Here is a 25,246-nt window from a genome sequence, read left to right as displayed (position 1 = left end):
TACTGGATAAGACCTCTGCGCCCCTCACTTCCACACACCTGTGCCTTTGCCTAAAACAGTGCCCATTTGCTCCTTCAAGGCTCCCCTCAAAGATTACCAAAAGATTCCTCCTTCTCCATGAAGCCCTGCCTGAATTCCTCCACCAGACCAATCCACCTCCTTTCACAGCTGGACTGCAAGTCAAGGGTCAGGAGTAACCCTGCGGGAAACTCGGACTGGCCATCATGAGAAATGCAAATGACGTCAGAAGCCTTGCTTGGCACTCATCTCAGAGCAGGGGCCCGTAAACTTCATTACACTCTGTCCTTGAACTCTGCTGCACACAGTGGCGGCTTCTGGAATCTCCAACTTAAAGATGGGAACACTGAGGCTGAGAGGCAAAACCACCACCTGCCTGTGAAAGGCAGAAGATGATCCCAGGTACACGTGTAGCTTTACTGCCCTGCTGCTTTGTGGAGGAAAGGGAGCCTGCCCTGGCCTGTCTCAGGGTCCCAGAGTGAGCTCTGGGCAGGTGCAGAGTGGAGACTGGGGGTCCTCTCACTCCCTGTGTGTGTCACACACTGCTCAGCATCTATTAGAAGTACTCAGTGAGAAGATGGTGCTGACCTGCCTCCAGGCGACATTCACATCTCAGGGCTCACTCGCTGCCCTGCGAAATGTCACAAGTGTGAGCCTGCAGTTTGATCGAACCTGAACCTCCTACATTGTAGGCAGAATCTTTACCATCTGAGCTACCAGGGAAGGCCCTGAAGACCTACTGATCATGTTTTATAGGAAATGCCCAGCTGTGGCCAGCTCACGGCCCTATCTTGTGTGGCCCACCCAACACTACTGGGCAAACATCATTGAGTTGCCAATGGTAGGGTGATGGTTTGCAAAGGGGCAAAGCTGAGGTTTTGTGTTTTTTAACAAAGAGGATGTGTGTTGGTTTCCAAGGATGGAACAAAGGTCTGCACTGAAGTTAAGACATTCCTCAATGACAGCCACAGATGGCCATTTAGGCAAGATGCTGGAAATCTGATTGTCTTTATTCCCTGCTGTGGGCGCTGCCCAGCACTTAATAGCCAGGACCATTGGCAGTCTACTTCTTATCCCGGTATTGTTAATGTTGCTGTTTAGTCACTAAGTTGCTGTTTAGTCACTAAGTCCTGTCCGACTCTTTGTGACCCCATGGACTGCAGCATGCCAGGCTCCCCTGTCCTTCACTATCTCCCAGAGTTTGCTCAAACTCGTGTATATTGAGTCAGTGATGCCATTCAACCATCTCATCCTCTGTCATCCCCTTCTCCTCCTGCCCTCAATCTTTCCCAGCATCAGAGTCATTCCTGACATATTCCCAGAATATCCATCCATTATGGAAAGAAGGACCGGGGACCCCGGAGGGCATCACTGAGTCCTTTGTGGAGCACATTGTCGGGAGGAGGTGTGAAAGGATTCATGAGATGCTCCCATCTGCATGTCCACTCTGGAGAGTGGGAACAGTGTGGGCAGAGGCTCAGAACCCACGTGGATGTTATTTTCTTGATCAAAATAAAAGGTACTGAGCCACAGCGGGTGGGTTGCTGTATGCTACCAGAACTGAGAAGACCAAGCTATAGAACTTGCCAGTGCAAACAAACATCTCAAACAGAGGTCACCAGTCTTAGCACTTAATGGCTAAGAAGAGTGCCATGCCAACAAATTACACTTTTGAGGAGTATTGATTGAAAATGCACTTGCCACCACTCATTGAAAAGCACCTGGGTGCCAAGTATCCCACTGGCTCACAGGTATCCTTCCAGCCACCCTACTGGGCTCCACTTGCCAGCCCTTTATAATGGATGAAAGGACGTCTCTGTGCTTTGTCTATTTATAGCTGGACCATCCCCACAGGTGTTTAGGGGAATGATTGCTGACTCTCAGCATAGAAGAGAGAGCTACGTGAGAAGTCAGAAATAGCAGAGCCTTATTCAGCTTTGGTAATGAGACCTAGCATCCAGGGGCTCCTGGACACCTCTCCTGCAGCTTCAGTGAGTGTCTCCAAGAGAGGAGAATGGCATTTAACATGCCTTGTTTATCTACAATGAGAGAGAGGTAACACAGGTCTCCAGGGAGCCAGACTTCTCAATTGCATTCATCATTACAACATCAATTATGTGGTTCTCTTGCCTGAAATTCTTTAACCTAAGGAAACAGAGGCAGGTCATGGGCCAGCCCACAGGACAACTGGCCCAGACTCCAAACCAGCAACATCATGACAAACAAAAAGAGGAGAAAAATGTCCTAGATTGGAGGGGTCTGGCGCAAGCAGGCAAGCAATGTGAGATGCAACCTTGGATTGTCAGATTCACATAAAAAGCCCTGGAGGACAATTTTGGGACAAAGTAGGGAATGTGAAGATGGGTTGCCTCTTAGGTAATTTTATTGTACAAACGCTAAACTTAGTGGTGATTGCAGCACTGTTACCAAAGAGAACGGTCTTGTTCCTGCGAGAGAAACAATTTTTCCTTTGGTCCAACCACCTAGAAATTAGAGAGGCCACTTCCTCTTCCCAGTATCTCTGGGTATGAAGGGGATGATGTGGAGGGTGGGCGGGGATTAAGCAAATATGGCAAAGTAGTGAAGGCTGGTGAGTCTGGGTGAAAGGGGTACGGAATTTCATCATGCTGGTCTTCCAGTTTTTCTGTGAATCTGGCTTTTCATAACTGAAAGTTGGATGTGGGGGGGCAGGGAGGAATCATGGTAATAGACATTTTCCCTCCCCTCTGAAACAGCAACCTGTGCTCACGTTAACAACCATATAGAACGGATGTACGCCCAGGGCATGGAGGAACGCAGCCCACCTGGGTCCTTGGTGTTCATGATGACCACTGTTCTCAATGCCGCTGCCTATCCCTTCTCCATCTTCCCAGCTCCTAGGATGCTGCCAAACAAATGATTTGGGCTTTTCATTTTTGTGACTCAAATGTGCCCAGTGACCAGAACATCAGGCCAAATGTCTCTCATCAGTCAAACTGATTCTGCGCTAAAGGCTCATGAATTCCACCCAAGCTGTGTGGATGAGGAAGCCACTGAGGCCCAGGGAGGGCACAGGACTTCCAGGAGCCCAGAGCCAGGTTGTCCTCCCAACCTTTTCTTGCCTGGGATGCTCCCGGTTCCCACACACACTGTGGCTCTGTAAGAAGGAGTCTTTAGCATCCCCAGGCAGCAGGCCCCAAGTCCCGCCCCTTTCAGAGTGCAGACACGATTCCCTGGCGTGTTTGACAGATGGTGTGTGGTCCATCCCATCAAGAGGAGGGACATGGTCTAGCATCCAGCCTCAAACCCACACCTCCATAGATGCCCTTAAGTAGGATACCCTAACTAGGACCTATTCTGTGGGGGGGGGGGGGTAGGAAAGAGAGATCACCTAAAGACATAGGACCAGAAACCTCAGTGCTAGATGGTTTTCCTCCTATAATCATTTTCACCTCTTTTTTCTCTCTCTCACATAATGTGCATGATGAATGCCTTTAAACCATTCTTCCCTCTAGCTTTGAGCTGCTAGTGATCAGGAATCAGGACCCACAAGACCTTTGGATCTGAAGGCAGAGAAGAATGACCTGACTAGGCTTATCTGTGGGTTTCCAAGTCACCATCCAGATAGTCTCCCAATTGAGGATCTGTGTGCAAAGACTCAGCAGCAGTAAGCCAAGATTAAACAGTCAACTCACCCTTTTTATGGATGGGTTTTAATGAGCACCTGCAAAGGCAGGCATCCTGGGCAGCAGCCTACATCCATCTGCTTCCTTTCCTAGAAGGATTAGGGACCCAGTGGGGATTCCTGGGCTGCAAGTGATCTGCTGTGATTGATCATTCCAAAGTGCTGGTACCCTCCTCCCCAATGGGTGATGCACAAGAGAAATACAACAGATGCTTCAGAGAGTGTGTTTTAATTTAGAGTTGTATTTACCAGGCTGATGCCTGAGTTTCAGGATGGAGTGCAGAAGGAAAGAACTCTGATCTCAGCCCTAGTGCTGACTAGGTACTTCAACACCCAAAGAGATTGGTTCACTCTTATGTAAAGAGTCTAGCAGGGCAATGTGACAGCACCATCCAGCCAGGATGGATATCATGAAGATTAAAGTGGAATGGTCTCTAAAAGCATGGTGCCCAGAGCTGCTGGGATAATCAATACCATTGCCTACCTTCCTTTGTTCTTTGATGGAAGGGATGGATTGAGATCTCCTAGTGGGAAAGCATTCAAGCAAGAATCCAAAACTTCTAAGTATCTACGTGGTGTGTTGGGTCTAGAGATCAATCAGGGACTGGGTGGCAGGCCTATTTCCTGTGATTCTGGTAGAATGTGACTCTTTCTCAGCTTGCTTTAACATAAGTTGAAGCCCGAATCCAACCAACCTGGTGAGACTTCTTCCCACTCCCTGAGCAGGTGTGGTCAACCAGAAGAAGAGTGTGGGAAACCTGGGCTGAAAGAAGGAAACCACAGGTATGAGAGCCAGGAAGAGACTTGGGTCTGAGATGCTAAGAAGTCCAGCAACAGGGACTGTTGGGAGGGTGTGAGTGACAGCATAACAAAGCAGCCAGGAAAGCAGCAGAAGAAACGAGTGGGGAGACCCAGCTTCTGGATGTGGGGCCTCAGATGTGTGCCCAGAGCCTTTCTGGACCTCAGTTCCCCTCTCTGAAAATGAGGGGGCGAGGCCTCAGCAAGGTGACTCAGATGAAGCGGCCCTCTGGCTTTTGAGGATTCCAGCGCTGATCAGGAGGGCCACACTCTAGGAGGAGAGGCCCCAGGCTAGATTTATCAAGAAGAGAACCCCTGACTCAGCACCCCCATCAGAGCACCTCATTGGATGCCTCTGGAGGACTCCTTGGCCAGACAGCATGGTAGGGAAGAGCTAGACCATCTGAGAAGAAAGACAGATATCACAAGGGAAGCCAACCAATGTTCACCTCTGCCCCTGAACACTCTGAGTATAAACAAGGATGTCTGACTTCAGAAGAGAAGACTCAGTAAGTGTCCTTCAGGGGGCCACGCGGGTAGTAAAGGGCGGGGCACAGGGGAAGGGATACAGAACTAAGAGAAATTTCAGGTTGGTTCAGACACTTAAGTTGGTGGTCATCCAACATAAAAGACTTCACCCTACCATCCTTAATCCTACAAAGAAGAGTCAGTTCTGTGGAAACAGAGATTATGAGATGTTTTCTAAACTTTCTTGCAAAGGGAGGGGCTGCCTGTCATTTGGAAGCATTCAAGCAGAAGTATGATCACTGTACCCTCGTGGGGGTGAATAGTCCTGAATGAAGGGTTGAGCCCATGTTCCTCTAACTTTAAGAACCTGGTGTATTTATGTGTGGAGAAAGAGAAGCAGGTTCCCTCATCTGAGGGCTGAATGAGGGTGTCATGGTATGGTGGAGTCAGTTTCTTGGACCCTCTTGTGGGTCTAGACTGAAACTAAAGTCTTGGATCTAGTCAAGGCCAGTTTTCTGACATTGAGCAAATCACTCACCTTCTCATACCTCTGTTTCTTTACAGATAAAGATTATCACACACCCATTCGAGGGCAAGTCTTACAAAGGTTTTCATGAGAAACCCACACTTACTCCAAGTACCTTTCTCCAGAGCATGAAGCAATCTGCAAATACACACGAGTACTCTTGCACCTGTGACCCCCTAGAGCCAACAAGCTCTTCCAAGAGAGAAAAAATTTGAAAAGCAGCTGCTTCTATTCTCTAGACAGATTTTAGAAACCTCAATTTTTTCTTTTAATCTTAAAAATGAGTTAATTGATATGGCCTTGAAGGTTGGTAACTGTGCGTTTTGGTCTAGACAATCAGGCTCCCAGACTCCTTCCACAGCCCCCGTGTTCCAGACAAAGGGATTATTTTCAACAAGGAACCTAACGTTAAAGTGCTTGCGTTTTCAGGGAAATCTCGAGGGCCGTGTTCAGTCCAATGGCCCAGACGCTTGGGGTGGGTGCACTGGGGCCGTCTCTTGGGAAACCTTTGTAGGTCTGTTCTTCCTAGGGAGCAGATCCTCCATTCTGGGAAATCGCACTGAGGCTCCCACTTCCCCTTCTGAGTGGCCCAGCCAAAGCCCATTTCCATCTGAGAGCCGTGAACTTCCAGTTTTTGAAAAAAGGGGAATGAGGATGGCTGATTTTTTAGAGATGGCAGAGACAGTGATGAGGGAATGAAGGTCCCCTCCGTGAACCTGGAGGTCAGACTTTCCTTTATTCCTGCATGGGAAGGGCCTTCAAGATGCCACGTTCTATAGCCCAACTGGCCTCCAGGAGATATGGAGGCCTTCACTTTGGGGGTCATCCCCTCTTGAGAGTGGGGAGGAATTTCTCCATTACTCAGAAAAAGTCATCCCCTGAGACTGACAAGTTCCCAGCAGGCCAAGATGCAGCTCCTTGCCTCCAAACTCTTCCTGAGACCAACATCAACATTCCCTTGTTTATAAATCAAATGCGGTTGGAGACATACTTTAAAATACATTATATATATTCTTTAAAATGAGGAATGCCCTGTCATTGTTCATTAGGGAAAGAAACCACATCCACTTACTAATACCCATTCTCATCGAAGCATCCCAGACCATAATTCACTCATGTAGGTGGACACTGCACACATCATCCACATCACCACATAAATAAGAGAGAAATAATAAAATAGATACTCTGTGGTTGCAACAATTTTCCAGCCTCCCCTGACACTTCCAGTTATATGGAAAATTGTTGGAACTAGAGATGGCAAAATTAAAAATGTCTCTAATAAATTAATATTATTGGCTTTTGATTATTCCATTGCTAGTTTTTTTTTTTGTTTTCTTGTGTTGTTAACGCATACCAGTTTAACAAAGTGCATGCTTATTTAAAAAATTTTTGAACTGGCAAGCTACAATGATCCATGACAGCTTGCCCACCCACCCCCTAAAAAGAAGTTAATAGAATTTAGAACCTAGCAGTTAAAAAATGTGATCATGACACGCCTGGGATAAAGGCTGCTTATGGAACATGCTTGATTCGGCAAGATGATAAATCAAAAACCTCCTGGGTTTTTTGTTTTCCCCTTTTTGTTTGGAAGCAGCCAAAAGCAGACTATTAACAGAATTGTGTGATGGAAAAGAAAGATGAACACCTGGTACTTTCCATCTCGCCACACATACACACACAGACACACTGGTGTGTGCCCTCACTCACAAACACTCAGACGCACGGCCACCCGCTGCTTGGGGAGGAGAGAGGAAGGAGTTGGGTCAGAGATGCCACTGTGGGTGGGCATTCAGCAGGGTGTGCAACTTTGGGTCGGTATCCTCTGGGCTCTGTCTACTTGTCTGGGTCTCACACCTGTCCTGGGAAAGCCACCCCTCCCCACCCCAGACACGGGGCAGGTTGGGGAGAAATGTAAGGCATACTTTGCTGGGAAGAAGGATAAAATCCATGCTTCATGCTCAGAGGCGAGTTTCAGAGGAAGACGGGCTTTCTTTTCCCTTTGGCCTGCTCTGTCTCGCTGGAAAAGTGGGGAAGAAATGAAACCAAGAAAGGAAGGAAGGAGAGAAAGAAAAAAAAAAATGATGACAATAATCATAATCATAAAGGATAATCATAATAAATAAGACAAGTTGGGCCCATGAGACTGAACGTCAAAGAGGACACAAGACTCGGGCTTGGATTTCCCGCCCCAGACCTAGATGGACTTCCGTCGTCTCATTAGCCTGTGGTTGTCAGTAAAGCTGTGTAACCCGGGGGAGATGGAGCTGATGGGGGACGGAAAGAGGCTGTTTTTTAATGTGCTTGGCGAGATCTCCTCGATCTTGTAAGAGATGGAGTGGAAGTACTGCGGGGCGAGCTTGGCGCTGAAGGAGTTCTGATGCGCCGCCGAGCGGCCGCCGTACTCCTGCGGGCGGTAGCAGGTGCAGGAGCACACGGACTGCAGGTCCGCCACGTCCGCCTTGTACCGGGGCCGGCCCTGCCGCGCCTCCTCGGGGATGTGGATGACCATGCTGTTGCGGGTGCCGGCCAGGGACGCCCGCTCCTCGGCGTCCCGCCGCTCGTCCTCGCTGTTCATGGTCAGGAACCTGAGGACCACCAGGTTGAGGAAGGCCCCGATGACCGTCAGCCCCACCAGGATATACATAAAGCTAAAGGCCACGTAGAGCGGCTTCTTTTGCAGGGCGCCCTTGGTCTGCAGGGCCACGTAGTCCCCGAACCCAATGGTAGTCAACGTGATGAAGCAATAGTAGTAGGCGTGGAAAAAGCTCCACTCCTCGCACTGGGAGAAGGCGGCCGCGCCGATGCATAGCGTCCCCATGCAGGAGAAGAAGCCCACGGTCACCATGTTCTCCATGGACACCTCCGTGTTGCGCAGGCCACAGCACCTCTTGATGCGCTTCAGCAGGTAGCGCACAAACGTGTTCATCCGCTCGCCCAGGCTCTGGAACATGACCAGCGTCAGCGGGATGCCCAGCACCGCGTAGAACATGCAGAAGGCCTTGCCCGCATCCGTGCCGGGAGCAGCGTGCCCGTAACCTGCAGGAAGGAGGTGAGAAAGGGGAGAGGCAGTGAGACGGGGGTCTCCTTGAGTCAGGGTGGAGTAGGGTGGGGTATCCCATTGCAGTTGGGATGCAGCTGGGGTAACCTGAGGCGGGGTGGTGGGAAGAACAGGCAAGAATCAAGGAAGAAGTGTCCCTCCATGTTTGGAGCATTTAATTTGGGGCAGTTGGAGGAGGACTTTGGGGGTCATTTTACTGTTCTTAGAGTAACACGAAGGTTTTCCAAAGAAAAGCAGCACATTCACTCATATGATTTTGCAGAAAGCTGCAGACGTAGCCAGCCCAAGGGAGAAAAATGACATACACCCATCATGGATCATCCCTAAGAGCAAACAGTCAACTAACTGGCTTTTCTTGTTGTTGCTGTTGACCACCATGATTGTATTTTTAAATAAATGGTAGGTCTAAGGCCAGGTTAGGCAGACAGGTGGGTGGAAAGCCCGGGAAGTGTGGATCCTTGCACCTCCCCCACTGGGAGCAGTGGGGCCATCCAGGGAGGCAGGGACACCTCGGAAGGTTAAGAGGGTGCACAGGGTGGAAGGGCGTGATGGATCCACTCGAGTCGTTTCTGCATGTGCTGGTGAAGGGGGAGAAAGAACCCCAGTTTCCACAGCCTCAAGGGTGGTGCCAGAAAGCTCAGCATGGTCTGGAGAACCCCCTGCCTCCTGCCCAGGCTCCCCGTACCCAACTCAGGTAGCCAATCAACTAGTTAGTCTGTGTGACCCCCATCATACACCCCCTCTTTCTAACCTTGTGCTGACCCTATAAAACAGACACACTACAGACACAACGCATCCGACACCACTGGCAGGAAAACAGTTATTTAATAGCAGGGTAACTCGATTTCTTCAGAATTGGGATTTAAGCCCAGAGTTTTCAGCAAATGAGGCTTAAAAGCAGAGGTCTTGAATCTAGAGGTCCCTGCTGAGTGGAGCATAAACACCACAGGGGCAAAGATGTTTACCTCCTTTGTGAGAAATACCGAGCACACAAAATACCTCTTTAACAAAGGACAGAATAAATCCCTGCCACTGTGTGAATGTGACCTGGTCAGAATCGGGGGGACACACAATCCTTAAAGACCCCACACGTGCAGGTGCGTCTGAAACTCTTCACGCAGCTCCACAGAACACCCCTCCACAGAACACCCCTCCACAGAACACCCCTCTACAGAACACCCCTCTGTGGATTCCTTGCATGAGCTATACAAAGCTGATCCTGTATTCCCCCAGGTTCATCTGAGCACAGTGGTGCTGGAAAGGTGAAGTTACCTGCCAGGGTCACTCGGGTGCTCAGAGATCATGTCACAGTCTGGGTAGGGTTGGCACTAACCGGGACTAACACTGCCCGGGAAAAACAAAACAAAACAAAACACAACAACCAGGATCACAGGCAGTATGTGGACTGCGGACTTGGAGGATGAACACGGCCTTCCGACATCTCCAATCCCGCCCCACCAAGAAGGGTTTCCCTGGAGCTCCCCTGAGCCATGTGCTCACGGTCACTTAACCGGGTGTATTACCATGGGCGGCAGACCACCTCTCCCAGCCTGGGTGTCCTCACCTGTTACACGAGATAAAAACTTTGAGGTAGGTTGTTGTGCAGATCTGCTGAGATCAAAGAGCAGGGTCTGGGACTCAGCAGGGACCTGCCCCCTCCCACTGCCTCCTCCAGGAAGCCTGCCCTGACTCCTCTAGCCCACACCTCTCCACCAGGGATTCATCACTTATGTTCAGACTGCCTGCCTCTCCCCTGCTGTGAACTTGTGCCACGGGCTGCCTGACTGGGAGTCACACTTTCATTGCAGAGTTGACATCACAAGTTTGTACCTTCTCTGGCCCTCAGTCCCATTGAGGCAGCACAGAGCTCCCACCCCCTCAGAGACCCCATGGCCTTTATGAAAGAGGAGAAATGGCAGAACAACATTGGAGTTGGATCAGAAAGGACAGATGAGGAAATAGCAAGAAGAAAATAACAGGCATATCAATAGAAATTATCTAATCTGAAGAGAGGAATAAGTCAGAAAAACAAATCATATATTAACACATATATTGATGCTTTCGAACTGTGGTACTGGAGAAGAGTCTTGAGAGTCCCTTGGACAGTAAGGAGATCAAACTCAATCCTAAAGGAAATAAATCCTGAATATTCATCAGAAGGCCTGATGCTAAAGCTCCAATACTTTGACCACCTGACGTGAAGAGTCAACTCATTAGAAAAGACCCTGATGCTGGGAAAGATTGAAGGCAAAAGGAGAAGGGGACAGCAGAGGATAAGATGGCTGGATGGCATCACCAACTCAATGGACATGAGTTTGAGCAAGCTCCGGGAGTTGATGATGGACAGGGAAGCCTGGTGTGCTGCAGTCCATGGGGTCGCAGAGGTGGACACAACCGAGTGACTGAACAACGATAAAGTGTACATGTGTCTAGAAAATGGTACAGATGGACCTGTTTCCAGGGCAGGAATAGAAACACAGACACAGAGAATGAACATGTGGACACAGGCGCAAGGGGAAGGTGGGGAGCGGAGGGCGGGCTGGACTAAGGGATTAGGACTGACATATATACACTACCACGTGTAAGGCGGTTAGCAGGAACCTACCGTTTAGCACAGGAAGCCCAGCCCAGTGCTCTGCGGTGGGCGGGGGGGGTGGGTGGGAGGGAGGGAGGTCCAAATATACACGCATAGAAGATTCACTTCATTGCACTGTTAGCAGAAGCTAACACAGCATTGAAAAGCAAAGTATTCCAATTTTTTTTTTAATTTTAAATCAAAAATGGGATTATTTCCTCAGTTTCTCTTTCTGGTCTTTCACTGTTAGGATATAGAAATACAGCAGGTTTCTGTATATTAACTATGATTTCTTCTTGGAAAGGAGAGGCCATCTTCCCTCACTTCTGGCATATGAGCATTCTGTATGCTTTCCGCTGCGTCTCTTGTACCGTAACCTGTAGATGGTGTGTATGCTATTGAGAGCTTCCCTGGTGGCTCCACGGTAAAAGAATCCGCCTGCCAATGTAAGGGATGTGGGTTCCATCCCTGGGTCAGGAAGATCCCCTGAAGGAGGAAAGGGCAACACACTTCAGGATTCTTGCCTGGGAAACCCCATGGACAGAGGACCCTGGTCAGTCCACGGGGTCGCAAAGAGTTGGACACAACTTAGGAACTAAACGATACTGTTGAGATACGAGAATGTGCGATCCCCGCAGCACGGGCATACATGCGGTGCACAGATCCTGTGTCCTGAGTGCTCGCTCCATGCTCGCCCACATCCTACAGCACGTGTGTGTGCTGTGGGTGTACAGGAGGTGCTCTGCATGTTAGTTAGTCTACCATGAAGATGGTATGTGGCTTTCACCTCTGTGCTTCACATCAGTTACTCTACCTAACACATCCACCTTTCACAGAGTTCCAAGCGTATGCCACGTGTATTTATATAAAGCGTCCACAGGTGCTATGTCTGTGCACTCCACAGACACTTAATGAATATTCTAGATGTATAGGCTTCGGATGTGTCCTGTTTGCATGCAGTGCCCATCACACTGCATCATAAGCAGATATGGGAGGCAGATCCAGTGGGGCGTCCACACGGTGTATCAGCCAAGGGCTTTGCTCGCCCCAGGCCACCACACCTTCTTCCCTCCTCACACTCCCATGCTATAAATAGCCCATTAATTAACTGTTCAAGTTGAGAGTGCCACCTCCTGCAGTCACAGAGAGCTGTCAGTCCACACGCCGTGGATGTAGCTGCTGGCACTTGTAGACAGTCGCTGCAAGGTGTGAACCTGCTGAAGAGGTCGACTACCAAGGTCCTCCTCTCCCTCCCTTCCTCAGACCTCCTGCTGGGGCTGTCCCATGGATGAACTCGGCTGGCCACCAGAGAGCCAAGAAGCCCTAGAGGTGGCTCAGACAGACTTAGCCTCCCCACTGGGGAGCAGGGTGCAGATGGGTACATCTCGCTGGGGACACTGAAGATGCCCAGCACAGCTTCCTTCTTCCTGGAGGCTCTGCAAGATGGCAGCTGCAGTGGGAACAGTCTTGCACCCTGGACCACTGGGGCCCTTGGAGATTTGTTCACCTGGAAGGCCCTAAGCTTTGGGGTGTTCTGGGCCCACATGCTCATGTACCTATCTTGATAAGGGATGTCTTTGCTGTAACAGACCAGTGAGATATACCACAGGCAGTCAAAATGAAGGCATTCTTTCTTTCCGCAGGGTGGTGGGCTAGAGAACTGACAGCCCCAGGGATGAGATACACAGGCATGCTGCGGGCCAGGCCCTGAGAAGGGCCACTGCTTCACTCATCACACGAAGGGCTGGGGGCCGGGCACCTGGTTTTGACCCAGCAAATACTATGCTGGTTTCCTTCCAGTAAATAGATCCCATCCAGAACCACTAGCTAATTTACCGCCTTATTAAGTTGCCAACCGTCTCTTGTTTTCCAGCATCCATCTGGGTTTTATATCAGCTGCACAGGTGAGCTATATGGATATGTCATGGGACTCCCACCCCTGCGTTTTGTATAAATATAAACCTACTTGTTTACCAAGATGCGCTTTGTTCTTTCCTGAAGACCTCAGTTTCCATCTGGTATCATTTCCCTCCAGGCAGAAGCACCTCCTTTAGAAATCACGCTGCTCTTTAGAGCGGCCAGAAACAAGTTTTGATTCTGAGAGTGGATTTTGTCTTCATTCTCAAAAGATATTTTCCCTGGATAGACAGTTATGGGTTCTGGCGTTTAAAAGGCTGTTTTAAAGATGGTGTTCCACTGCTTCCTGGCCTCTGGTGTTTATGATTAAGAAGTAAGTGCTGTTCAAATACCTGTTTCACTGTATGTGATGCACTGTTTCTCTCTGACACTTTCAAGATTTTCTCTCTGGTTTTTGGCAGCTTGATTCTGATGCTTTCTTTGTATTTATCTTGCTTGAAGTTTACTGAGTTTCTTGAATCTGTAAATTTGTGTCTTTCGCCAGATTCGGTGAGTTTTGGCTATTATTTCTTCTGTTTCTTTTGAGTTGTTCTCTTTCTTCTGGGACGCCTGGTTACAGTGCCCTATAGGTCCCTGAGGCCTTTCACTATTGAGTGAATAGATACGGCAATCTGGAGAAAGAAAAATGGACTAGGAGGAATCAGGCTCCCTGACTTCAGACTATACTACAAGGCTACAGTAATCAGAACAGTATGGTACTGGCACAAAAACAGACCTATCGCTCAATGCAACAGGAGAGAAAATCCAAAAGGAGGACAAGCTACACATACTCGATGCCATCACAAAACCTATGTGACAACTCAAATCCTAAAAGGCTTTTTTTTTTTTTTTTCCCTAATCTGTGATTGAAGGAAGGCAGCCTGGCCTCCTTAGGCAAAGCTCAATTCAAGCATCTACTCATATGTTTTCCAGACTCACCCAGAGCCTTGACTGTGCACACTACCTGTGCTTGGTACAGAGGGTCCCCAGGGGCTTTTCGTCTTCCCCTGATATCTTGGGGCCACCGGCCAGAACTCCCCTAAGTGGAGGGCATGGGTGTCGCAATGCCACCGAGGACTCCCAGGCTGGTGCGTGTCCTCCTCAGTCACCTTCCACCCCACCTGTGAGGCCCAACCCCACGAGCTCAGAGCCACACCTCTGTCCAGCTTTGCCCTCTAAGACTCTAGGCTCCCCCATGCCCCCATGCTCCCCCCAGAGCCTCTAAGCTCTAGGCTTCCCTGAGCACTGGGAGCCACTTTCTCCTCCACCAACATAACCTCAGGAATCCCACCTAGGGCCATACTGTCCATCCTTCAATCATCATAAACAGTTCATCCTTTCATCAAAGAGACTTCTAAAATTGATCCATACAGGGTTCAGGAGGTGTGAATGGGGCCCAGGAGAGACTCTGAAGCCCCAGCCCCAGGCGGAAGCCTCTGGGCTCCTGCTCTGTGACCTCAGAAGACGCACTCACGTCACCAGACGGATGTGGGAAATGCAGCTGGAAGGGGACAGTGAGACCAGGTCATGGCCCCTCCACAGGAGACAGGGTCATCCTTCCCCAGCCCTGCAGGAGCCCAGCAGTGACCAGCATGACTGTCACCCAGACCTCCTCAGGCTGGGGAATGCGAAGGCCACAGGTCACTGGGTACAAAGCTCCCTGCACGCAGGGGACACAGCAGCTCTCACTGTCTCTCTACATTCAGCCCTGCAGCCCCCTTGCTGCTGACTCTCCACGGATGCAGAGCCTGAGACTCAGATGTGCTCATGGTCCTGAGGGGCCAGGCCCCTGGGCATTAGGACAGCTGTGGGGGACTGGTGACTGCCTGCAAAGCCCTCCAGTGTGCACACACAGCAGCTCTGACCTCAGCACCGTGCTCCCTGAGGTCCAGGACGCCAGCTCAGGGTCCAAGCACAGGGAGTCGCCCTGGAGGCCATTTCAGGCAATGCCCCATCCCAGCTCACTCGCCAGCCAGCCCCTGCTGGGTCCTTGCCTTGCAGCTCCCAGCCCATTGTCACCAACCAGGAGGCTGGTGAGCAGAATGGGGTCAGGGGAGGACCACCCCAGAGGTGCTCCCAGGTCCCAGCCCAAAGCTAGAGCGGATGGGGACACAGACTTTGAATCAAATTCAGGTACCTCGGGGCCCTGACAGGAGGTGGAGCCCTTGCCAGAGTGACCCCAGGGCTGAGACACAGCCTAGCTCATCGGAGCAGTGGGGCGGGTGCAGAGGGCCCAGGGAGGGTGCGAGAGGGGCCTCAGCTCAATGCGGGCCAGCGTCCTCTCCACCAGGCCCTGCGGGGGTTGCAGGAGGATCTGATCCAGGCCCTGTGTGGGTTGTGGGAGGATCTGATGAACACAAGACTGAGAGGCTGAGCACAGCATCAGACTCTCAGCATCGTCAGCTTTGCCTGGTGGAAAGACCTACCCTGGGGCCCATGCTGGATGTGACAGAAGCATGGAGGAGGCTCCTTGCTCAGACTGGGCCATCAGCGCAGGGTCACTGCCAGATGAAGAGGAGCCCGCCAGGAGGAGAGGTGTGTGGCATTCTCCCAAGCCGCAGTCTCCGCTGGAATTCAGACGTTACTCAGTGCTTCCTGTCTTGTCCTGCTCCCACAAATCAAGGCCTCTCCTTGGGCCCAGGGTCCTGTGGCAGAGCCCAGGACCCAGCCAAAGGGCAGAGGCAATGGGCATCCACTTGGGGCCCAAGGATCCTGGCCTCCCCTGCAGGAGCGCTGAGGGCAGGGCAGGTGGATGTTGGGGGTGATGGAGGTTCAGGAGAACGGAAGACCCTCGAGCTCAGCTTCACAGCCTAGCCCGTGCACCTCACCCCAGGAGAGCGCCCAGAGGCTGAGCCCAGGGGTGGGGGTGGAGCATGCAAGAGCTGCAGGGCTATGCGTTAAGAGGAACGCAGGGATTCAGCTAGAAAAGAACCTGCTGAGCCCAGCTCCACACCTGCCCGGGCTTCCTGACCTCCACATCCAGAGAGGGGATGGAACTGTTCAGACAACAAGGCCCACCTTGAAGAGCTATCTGGACTTCTGAGCCTCTGAGAAAGATACCTCCATTTCCCCGTCTGTGAAATGGGGCCAAGGACGGGGAGCAGAGAGGGACAGAGAGGCAGTGGGAACTGACCGCTCACCAGGGCATCAGCTCCCTGCTTGAAAGTTCCTCCAGTCTGGCAGGGAGATGACACTCAGGATGGGGCCTCTGGGATGAGGTTTACATGAGGTCATGAATGAGGGCCCCTCTGATGGGACTGGTCCCCTTATAAGGAGACGAAGGAGCCGGCGCTCCTCTGTCTCTGTCACGTGAGGACTTGGCGAGAAGGTGGCTGTCGGCAGGCAAGATGAGAGCCCACCCACCCAGCCAGGCATGGAACCTGCTGTCACCTGGGTCTCGGACTTCCAGTGTCCAGAACTCCAAGACGCGTTTGCTGTTCGAGCCCCGTAGTCTGGCATTCCGTTCCTGCAGCATGAGCGGACTCACACCCCCAGAACTGAGGCCAGGCTCGTGGCTCCTCTCCGTGCGGCCACACAGACCTGCACTCTGCGGCCTTTGGGCCAGGGCACCCGGAGCTGAGGCCCCGCACAGCATGACACGCCGATGCCGGCTGCGCCTCCCACACATGGGCACCCGCATTGGGCCCTCAGCCAGCCAGCCACGCCTGGACATGACAGGCTGCCCCGTGGCCTGCCCGCACCGCCAGCCTTCTCAGCTGCTTCCTTCTGCGTCTCCTCCCGTCCCCGAGCCCAGGCCTGGGGGCTGGGGGCTCCTGGGGCAGGACCACCACCTGGACCGCACGTCTCACACCCTCAGGACACTGCCCTGCTGCAGCCACCGTGGGGCCGGGCCTCTGGGTGGGGGCAGAGTTGTCCCCCGCCCTTCTCCTCCTTCCGCTGCCCTCCTCTCTTCCACTGCCTTCTCACCAGACTGTGGCTCCCAAGTGGGCAGAAGCCCACTCCTGGCCAACCCTGTCACATCGCAGGGCCTGGCATGGGGCAGTCACTCAGAATTTAGAAGGCAGCATCCCTGCGCACGTGACCTCCATCTTCCAGGCCTGCCTTGAGGCCCTGGCCCATCCCCAAGCCCAGCACGGCTGGGGGCAGCTCTGCCCGAGAACTGCATCATCCAGCCTGATTTTCACGGCCCCTTTAATATACTTAGTGGGTCTCTTTGATCTGTCCTGGGAGAGGTTTTGCAGAGAAGAGGCCTGCATCTCAGGGCTGCAGCAGGCTAACAAATAAAATAAATGAATAGGCTCTGTCCCCGCAAGGAAGCCAGGCGGGCAAGGAGGGTAATGAAACTGATGGTTCCTATTGGGTTGGGGGCGCCCAAAGAGCCCACTGAAGTGACAAGGCAGTACTCCCAGAAAAACGCCCTGTGCCCCCACCCCCGATTTCTTGCTAGATTCCCCAGGAGTGTGGCAGCCGCCAGGTTTGAGAAGTTCCTGGGCCCGGCTCCTGCTCTGGGCAGTGTGTTCCTAAGACACCATGAGCATCCAGCGGGCTGTCCTCACTCAGAGAAGTATAAGGCAATGGGGCAACAGGGGGTCACGGACCAGCCTCACTCCTGACAGTCCAGGACTGCCAGTGGCTCCTCCGAAATCTAAGCTCATCAACAGCTGGCCGTAAATGATCGCTCCAGACTTTTGCAGCCCTTCACCATTTGCAAAGCTTCCCCTACTGTGGGGTGCCCCTCTTGAAGCCTGCCGGGATCCCTTGGCCAGAAACAACCAACCTGGCTCTGAACTCCACTCCAGGACACTGTGGGGGGCGGAGGTGAGGGGTGAGGACCAGACTGGCCCCCAGGGATCACAACAGGCTGGGTTAGACTCTGCCCTTCAGGGACCATGGGTGATCACCTCCCTGCCCAGGCCGCCTCGTTCTCCTTGGTCAAGTTCACTGCGACGCCAAGCTTCCGGAGTGCTCTGCCACTCCGAGCAGGAGTGGCCATCAAGGCCAGGTGCCAGGTGAGAGCGCAGCCCAGGGAAGGAGGAGGCCACCCAGGCATTTGGACATTAGGAAATTTGCTGCTGGAAGACAATGTAACATTTATAAAGGACACGCAAGGATTCTGTGCCTATAGGAATTAAAATAAGCACAAATTCTATTAAAGAATGACTCAGGATGGCTTTGAAGAGGGATGGGCCAGGGAAGGGAGCTGCCCTTGGCCCCCTGTGCTTTCTGGCGGCCCCTCACTTCAGCTGCAACCAGCATCCCACTCATCCATCCTCCCAGCACCAGCCTCGCTCCAGCCCCTGTACAGGCTCCCCAGTATTCCTGAGCCCCAGGTGTCTGCAGACACCAAAAAGGAGAATGAATCACAGGCCCTGTGTGGGGTGGGGGGCTGAGAGTGGGCAGGAAGGGTCCTCCTGGGGTTCCTGGATAGAGATCAGGAAGGCCCAAGGACCACATCTGGCTCCATCTCCTGTTTTACGAACCACGACCCTGGGAAAGCCACTCAGATGCTAAGCCTTGACTTTCTCCTCTGTAGAGGGGAGTGAGGCTCACCTCCACAGCACTCCGCAGCCTACAAAGCTTTTCTGCATTCATTCTCTCATCTGGAAGGGCCACCTCTGTGACAACTCCAGGTCAAGGCACCCTTCTCATGATATAATGGAACCCAAATATCCCCCAGGTCCCACCACGGGGGCTTGGGCCAAGGTGCAGGACCCTCATTCATCCCAAAAGGGGATGACATTTCTTGTGGGCTCTGCTTGGGTCCACTGGCCAAGCCCTGAACCAATGAGCCTTTTGCTGTTTCCTGCCAGAAAGGAGCCAGAGTGTGATGTCCGGAGCCCCAGAAGTCATTTCACCACCATGAGGATGAGCCCAGCCAGAGGAGACTGTCCTGAGAAACGGGGCTTTCATTCCACCCCCGGGTCAGCTCTTCTCAGCCCCTCCCATCTGTGTCCCAATAATGTGGCTTCAGCTAGTGTCTTGATTGCAGTGGATTAACACTCAACATGTCCTACCCCTCAGCATGACTAGAAATAATCCACAGGCCCCTGCACCCTACACAGTTTCTCTTACAGCCCACCAGGTCTGTTGGGGGTGGCCAAACCAGGCCTGTGGGTGGCCGATGGCCAGCTGGAGACCCGAGTCCCCAGAAAGAGCAGCTGTTCCCCAAGCCCCGGGACCAGGGCTGCAGGCCAGGGCGACCAGTTTTTAAAGAGAAGCTGGAAATACTGGATATTGAAGATATGGAATCTAATTAGCATCTAATGAAACATTTTAAAACGCGGCCCAGGCCAAACAAAATAAGACAAAACCGACCATCTGTTTGTCTAACGCAGGAGTCACGAGGCTCCAGAGCCAGAGGAAGGGAGGAGAGAAGAGAATGGGCTTGAGAGGGCAGGTAGGGACAGGAGAGGGGCGTGAGGGGCCAGCCAGGCCACGGCCCCCGACCACGGAGCCCGGCCTCACAGCGCCCACCCGTCCCGTCCACCTTGCCCCATTACAGCAAGGTTCCTGCTACAGGAGTCACCTGCTGGCCCCATTTCACAGATGGACAAATCAAGGCCATGGTTGCGCCTCCCCCAGGTGGGCAGAGGTCAGCCCCGCCCCACACAAAGCACCAAGCAGAACCACAGCCCAGCAAGCGTGGCCATCCCAGGCAGACGGAGGCCCCTTTCTACCATCCCCACGGGGTTCGGTCCACAAAACCTCGACTGCAACTCACAGATGAGAACCCAAGGCTCCCCATCCAGGCCGGGGACACCACAGCCTGAGCCCTGGCCCCTCTCAGAGGCGCCTGGAACTACCTTGCTCAGTCACTGATTTGGCACTGTGATCTCTGGAGGAAAACCTGGCAGGTTTGGTGTTTTATTTAATGACAGAGCAATTCCCTCATAGGCTTTTTTATTATTATTATTACTAATTTCCCAAAGCATTCCCTTTGGGTTTCACTTCATTGTTTGTTCTTAAGAGGAAAAGGAGACCTAAAAATATATTTTAAAAAATATGCAAGCTCACAAGCTACAGGTTTCTAATGACAGCTCATGGTCATTAGAGGGAGGCCCCCCCTCACCCCCGGGGAGAGCCTGATGAGTCCCTTCCTGGGAGGGCTGGGACGGATGGGGGAGGGGGTGCCAGCTGAGAGCACAGCCCACCCAGCCTCAGGGACCTTCCCGCTCGTACCAACCCGGTGCCCGCTCCCCTTGCTTGTGCTGGACGGACATTTCACCTTTCGCTGGGCCTGTGTTATCACTCAGGAGTGCCTGGTGGATGGGATGGGGGGCTCCTGGAAACCCTGGTCCAGACTCCCGCTGGGCTTTCCCACCCCGCACCAGCCCTGGGCTGCATCTCCCTGGGCCCTGCTCCCTCCATGTTATGAGAATCCAGTGGGACCCCAACGACGCGTCATTATTCCCATCTTACAGATGAGGAAACTGAGCCTGGGCAGCCCTGTGTGCTTCTCTTTTAGTCCCACGAAGACTCAGGAGGCTGCCATCAGGAGACCCTCACATGGGGCCTAGATGCATCCTGGCTGGGGGCAGGGGGCCTGGCATGTGCTGGAAATGACCCACAATAGAGTGGTGACCGCCCAGACATCAGTGGGAAGGTAAAAGGAAAAACTTTATGGTTTGCCTAAGAATGTTCTCTAAGAGCAGAAAAAAGTAACCAAAAAAGTATTCCCTTTAGAGACTATTTATAGCAACTCTACTGCTAGGTGTATAGCCAAAAGCATTTAAAATAGGTATTCAAATACTCCATGCACGTTCACAGAGCACCATTCACAGCAGCGGAAAGGTGGAAACAGCCCAGATGTCCATCAACGAATAATGGATTAGCAAAATGTGGTCTCTCCCTACAGTGGGATATTATTCAGCCTTAAAAACAGGAACGGAAGCAACCTAAGTATCCATTGGTTGGTGAATAGATAAAGAAAATGTGGTGTGGAACCTAATTGAACTTAAAGCCTTTTGCACAGCAAAGGAAACCATAAACTAAACAAAAAGACAAGAATGGGAGAAAATATTTGTAAATGATACAATCAACAAAGGAATTAATTTCCAAAATACACAACAGCTCATACAGCTCAATATCAAAAAAAACAACAACAATACCCATTCAAAAAATGGGCAGATCTAAATAAACATTTCTCCAAAAAAGACACACAGATGATCAACAGGCACATGAAAAGATGTTCAACATCACTAATTATTAGAGAAATGCAAAAAACTGCAATGAGGTATCCACTTTACACCGGCCAGAATGGCCATCATCAAAAAGTCTAAAGATAATAAACACTGGAGAGGGTGTGGACAAAAGGAAACCCTCCTACACTGCTAGTGGGAATGCAAATTGGTGCAGGCACTATGGAGAGAAGGATGGAAGTTCCTTAGAAAATTAAAAATAGATCTACCGTGTGATCCAGCAATCCCACTCCTGGGCATATATCTGGACAAAAAAACCCCCAGTGTTCATAGCAGTACTGTTCATATAACCTCAATCACTTTGCTGTACACCTGAAACAAGCACAACATTACAAATCAACTACTTCGATAAAATATTTTAAAATAAATGTTAAAAAAAAAAGTAAATGCACAAACCAAACAAAAACAAACACACAGATACAGAGAACCAGGGCAGTGATTACCAGAAGGGAAGCGGAAGTGGGAGGAGGGGAAATGGGTAAAGGGGGCCGACAGTGTGGGGACAGACGGAAACCAAACTTTTGGAGGTGAGCCTGCCTTGCTTTGTACAGAAGCAGACATTCAGCACCGCACAAGAAACATACAATGTCATAAACCAATAAAAATAATTAAATAAAAAGAAAACGTGGTGTTTGGGATATTACTCAGCCATAAAAGAGAAGAAAACACACTATTTTTAAAGCAGACTCTTCCCAGCTTCCAGGGTCCCAGCTCTGACCTGAACAGGACAGATACCGGGAGCAGGACCGGGTCAAGGCATACCCCACTCCCTGCCCCCAGCCCTTCAAATATCTCAGGCTTGGACCCACAGAGGCATGGAACCCCGCTGTTGGAGGCGGCTAGAGGCCCTCCATCCGCCAGGGAGGTTTGCTTCTGAAGAGGATCACAGATGGTGTAGCCAGGAAAGAGTTCAAGGGGCTGAGATGCTGGCTACAGACCACAGCCCTCAGGCCCACTTGCTAAGGAGCCTCCGCGGGCCGCGAGAGTCAGAGACCAAAAATGCAAGCGCGCCCTCTGGCGGGCACGTGGACGACTGCAAATGCTGCAGCCACCAGCCCGCGGTTCCCCTGGGACCGCATCCAGACTCAGGATGCCCGGGGGAAGAGCCATTCATCTTTTACTCATGTGGTGAGCTTCTCTGAAGTTACCACCAACCAATAATAGCAGTAATAATAACAGATGATAGTGGCAGCCACAACCACAGTTTACTGAGGACACACACCGGGCCAGGGAGGAGTCACCTTCCTTAACTCATTTACTCTGCAGAAGAGGGGGCACTCTGCAGGAGAGGGAGCACCCTAAAGGAGGGGGAGCACCCTGCAGGAGCACCCTGAATGAGGGGGAGCACTCTGCAGGAGGGGGAGCACCCTGGAGGAGGGGGAGTAACCTGCAGGACGGGGAGCACCCTGAAGGAGGGGGAGCACCCTTAACACAGTGAGTGGTGTTATCTCCCAGTCATGGATGGGGAGCCCCAGAACCAGGTGGAGCTGGATCCTCCATCTCTCCTATTCCACTCTCCTTCCCTCACCACCCACAGTCCATAACCGCCTCTGGAAAAAAAAAAAAAACTGCAAGGAAATATGGGGAAACAAACCTAAATATAAAAATCAGGTTCACAAGAAAAATTATATAAAATTGGGCTGACTTTTGAAAAGTCTATGGCAGAATAAGAAAATTGTAAGTCAGCTTTCATACCCAAGAATACTGTCTCATTCAGTAATAACTGATACTTGGGTATTTTAAGTGAAACGAAATATTCAAACTCGTGCTTGTTTCTGTTAGAAGTGGGGACTCTTCCGTTCAGGGCCTGGAGTATAGGAAAGGGAAGGAGCAGGTGGAATTCATGGAGGAAAGATCCTTCGGGCAAAACAGAGGCTTGGATATCAAGGTACTCAGGACTCTGAGTGCTGGGACCCCAGCTTCCCCCCACAGCCTCACCCAGGTGCCCCAGCATCCTGGCTCCCTGCAGACACAGCTTGCGCCTCCCTCCAGGAAGCTCTTGCCCCTCTTTAAGGACCCAGCTCAAAGGCCACCTCCTCCAGGAGGCCCTCTTCTCCCTCACTGAGAATCCCAAAGGAGCTCTGGGCACACAGGGACCTAAGGGACACGGACTCTGGTGGCCTGCGGTCAAGCCAGGCACCCCCCTCCCTGAAAGGAGCATGATCCACGCCAGTTGGGGGGGTGGGGCGGGGAGAGCAAAGACATTGGCGCTTTCATGGCTGAAAATCATCATCTCTGCCTCTCGGATGCCTGAAGAGCCAAGTGAAGGCAAATGCTCGGCTTCCCAAACTGCCCGTGTTCACACGGGCTGGATGTGCGGGGCCTTGTTCCAGGGCCGACCCTGAGGCAAGAGGTCTGGACCTGGGACTCTGGGTTTCCCTCCAGCTTTGCAGATACCCCCTTTCCCACTGAGTAGGGGTCACAGGGGCCTGTGAGAGCTGGCAGGGTCAGTGTTCGGCCTTAGAGGTCACCACCTGACCTCACCCGAGAACGTGGAGGTGGTGAGAATGGAGCTCATCTCATGCACACACGTTGGCAGCCACCCACGTCTCGCAGACTGAGAGCCGCTCACTTCCTCAAGAAGCATCAGAAGCAGGCGGGCTCTAGTCGCGGGTGCTGGTGCCCACTTGGGCGTGGGCCCTCCCCTGCCCCAAGCACAGCTGGCCACAGCACCCCTCAGGACTGGGGGCCAGCGGGGCTCCAGGCCTGGCCCCTGAGGGCCTGTCGTGCAACTCTCATCTGCTCCCTTCCTCCTCCCCGCTCTGCCCCGACAGGGAGAGGACTCAGGACCTCAAGGAGGATGGAGCCTCCAGGTGCTGGGACCCGGGTTCCTGAGTGACCATGCTCAGCAGAGGCCCTGCTGACCCACGGTGACTGGGACCCGAGCAGCAGAGGAACTCACAGTGCAAGAGACCAGGGGTGTTGGGGAGGGCGCCTGCTATGCCCCCAGCTCACGAGAGTCACTCAGAGATGATATCTGCCAGCATGGAGGCCACACGCGCAGACCAAACACATGCAGACCATCACTGCCGACCTTGCAGCCCAACAGGAGCCCCCGGAGACCCCTGACTCAGGTGTAGACACGGCAGAGCCCCTTGTACCTATCCCCACATCTGCCGGGGAGGCCGGGGCAGGGACGGCCATGTCCATTTCACAGGCGGGACGACTTGGGCTCAGGGCCATGACTGGCTGTGTGACCCTGGGGACATTCCCTTAGCAGTGGGGCAAGGCCTGGGGCATGGCACTGATGCCAGAGTGCAGCCTGCTGTACGATGCTGACGGTCCCATGCACACGTGTGCAAATACACACATGTGCATGCATACATGGGTGTATATAGATACATTTGCACATGCAGACACACACGCACACACACCATTTACATGCATGCACACATACATGGACATATACACAGGCACACACAGGCAGACGCACCACATGTACTCATGCACACACACTGCAGACACCCACTACACACACACACGTGTGCACACACAGGCACACACAGATACATCTGCACACACACACGGCACATTCAGACGACACACACACACCTCTGGGGCCTGAGGCACTCTGGAGAGTAGAGGGAAAGAAGCACAACGAAGCTGAGGAGCCCGAGAAGCCCACTCACTCCCTCCCCAGTTATGAACAGTGAACGTGCATCGAATGTGCGCACTTCAAAACACCACGGGGCAAGGCTCGGAACATGGCCTCTGTCCTTGGTCCCCTTGCTGGAGATCCTGAGTAAGAAGAGCAACACCCTCGCGGAGTGTGGAGGATTGAAGGGTTTCACTCAAGTCACTGGCCCAAGGACACGCACTGGCATGCGGGCAACCTCAGCTGCCAGACACCCGTGTCGACCTCCTTCTCAAGAGGCTGCAGCTGGCACCTGCAGGAAGACATGCACAGGCGTGTATGCACACACACACACACACACACATAGACAGACATACACACAGAGACACAGACACACAGACACACACATAGGCATACACACACACAGAGACATATACACAGACATACACACACACACAGAGAGATACACACAGACATACACACACACACAGAGACATACACACAGACATA

General features: G+C 52.2%; 1 protein-coding gene across 1 annotated transcript in view; it reads right to left on the bottom strand.

Moving 5' to 3' along the window:
* Positions 1-3,461: 3,461 nt before the first annotated feature.
* KCNK9 (potassium two pore domain channel subfamily K member 9) overlaps positions 3,462-25,246 on the bottom strand; it is a 100,779-nt gene continuing 78,994 nt past the window's right edge. The window contains exon 2 of the mRNA XM_040261746.1: positions 3,462-8,510. Coding sequence (XP_040117680.1) covers positions 7,669-8,510 — 842 coding nt within the window. The 3' untranslated portion in view covers positions 3,462-7,668. The remainder of the gene's footprint in view (positions 8,511-25,246) is intronic.

Source organism: Oryx dammah, unplaced genomic scaffold (assembly GCF_014754425.2).
Source record: "Oryx dammah isolate SB20612 unplaced genomic scaffold, SCBI_Odam_1.1 HiC_scaffold_19, whole genome shotgun sequence".
Lineage (NCBI taxonomy): Eukaryota > Metazoa > Chordata > Mammalia > Artiodactyla > Bovidae > Oryx > Oryx dammah.
This window is presented reverse-complemented; position numbering and strand designations above follow the sequence as displayed.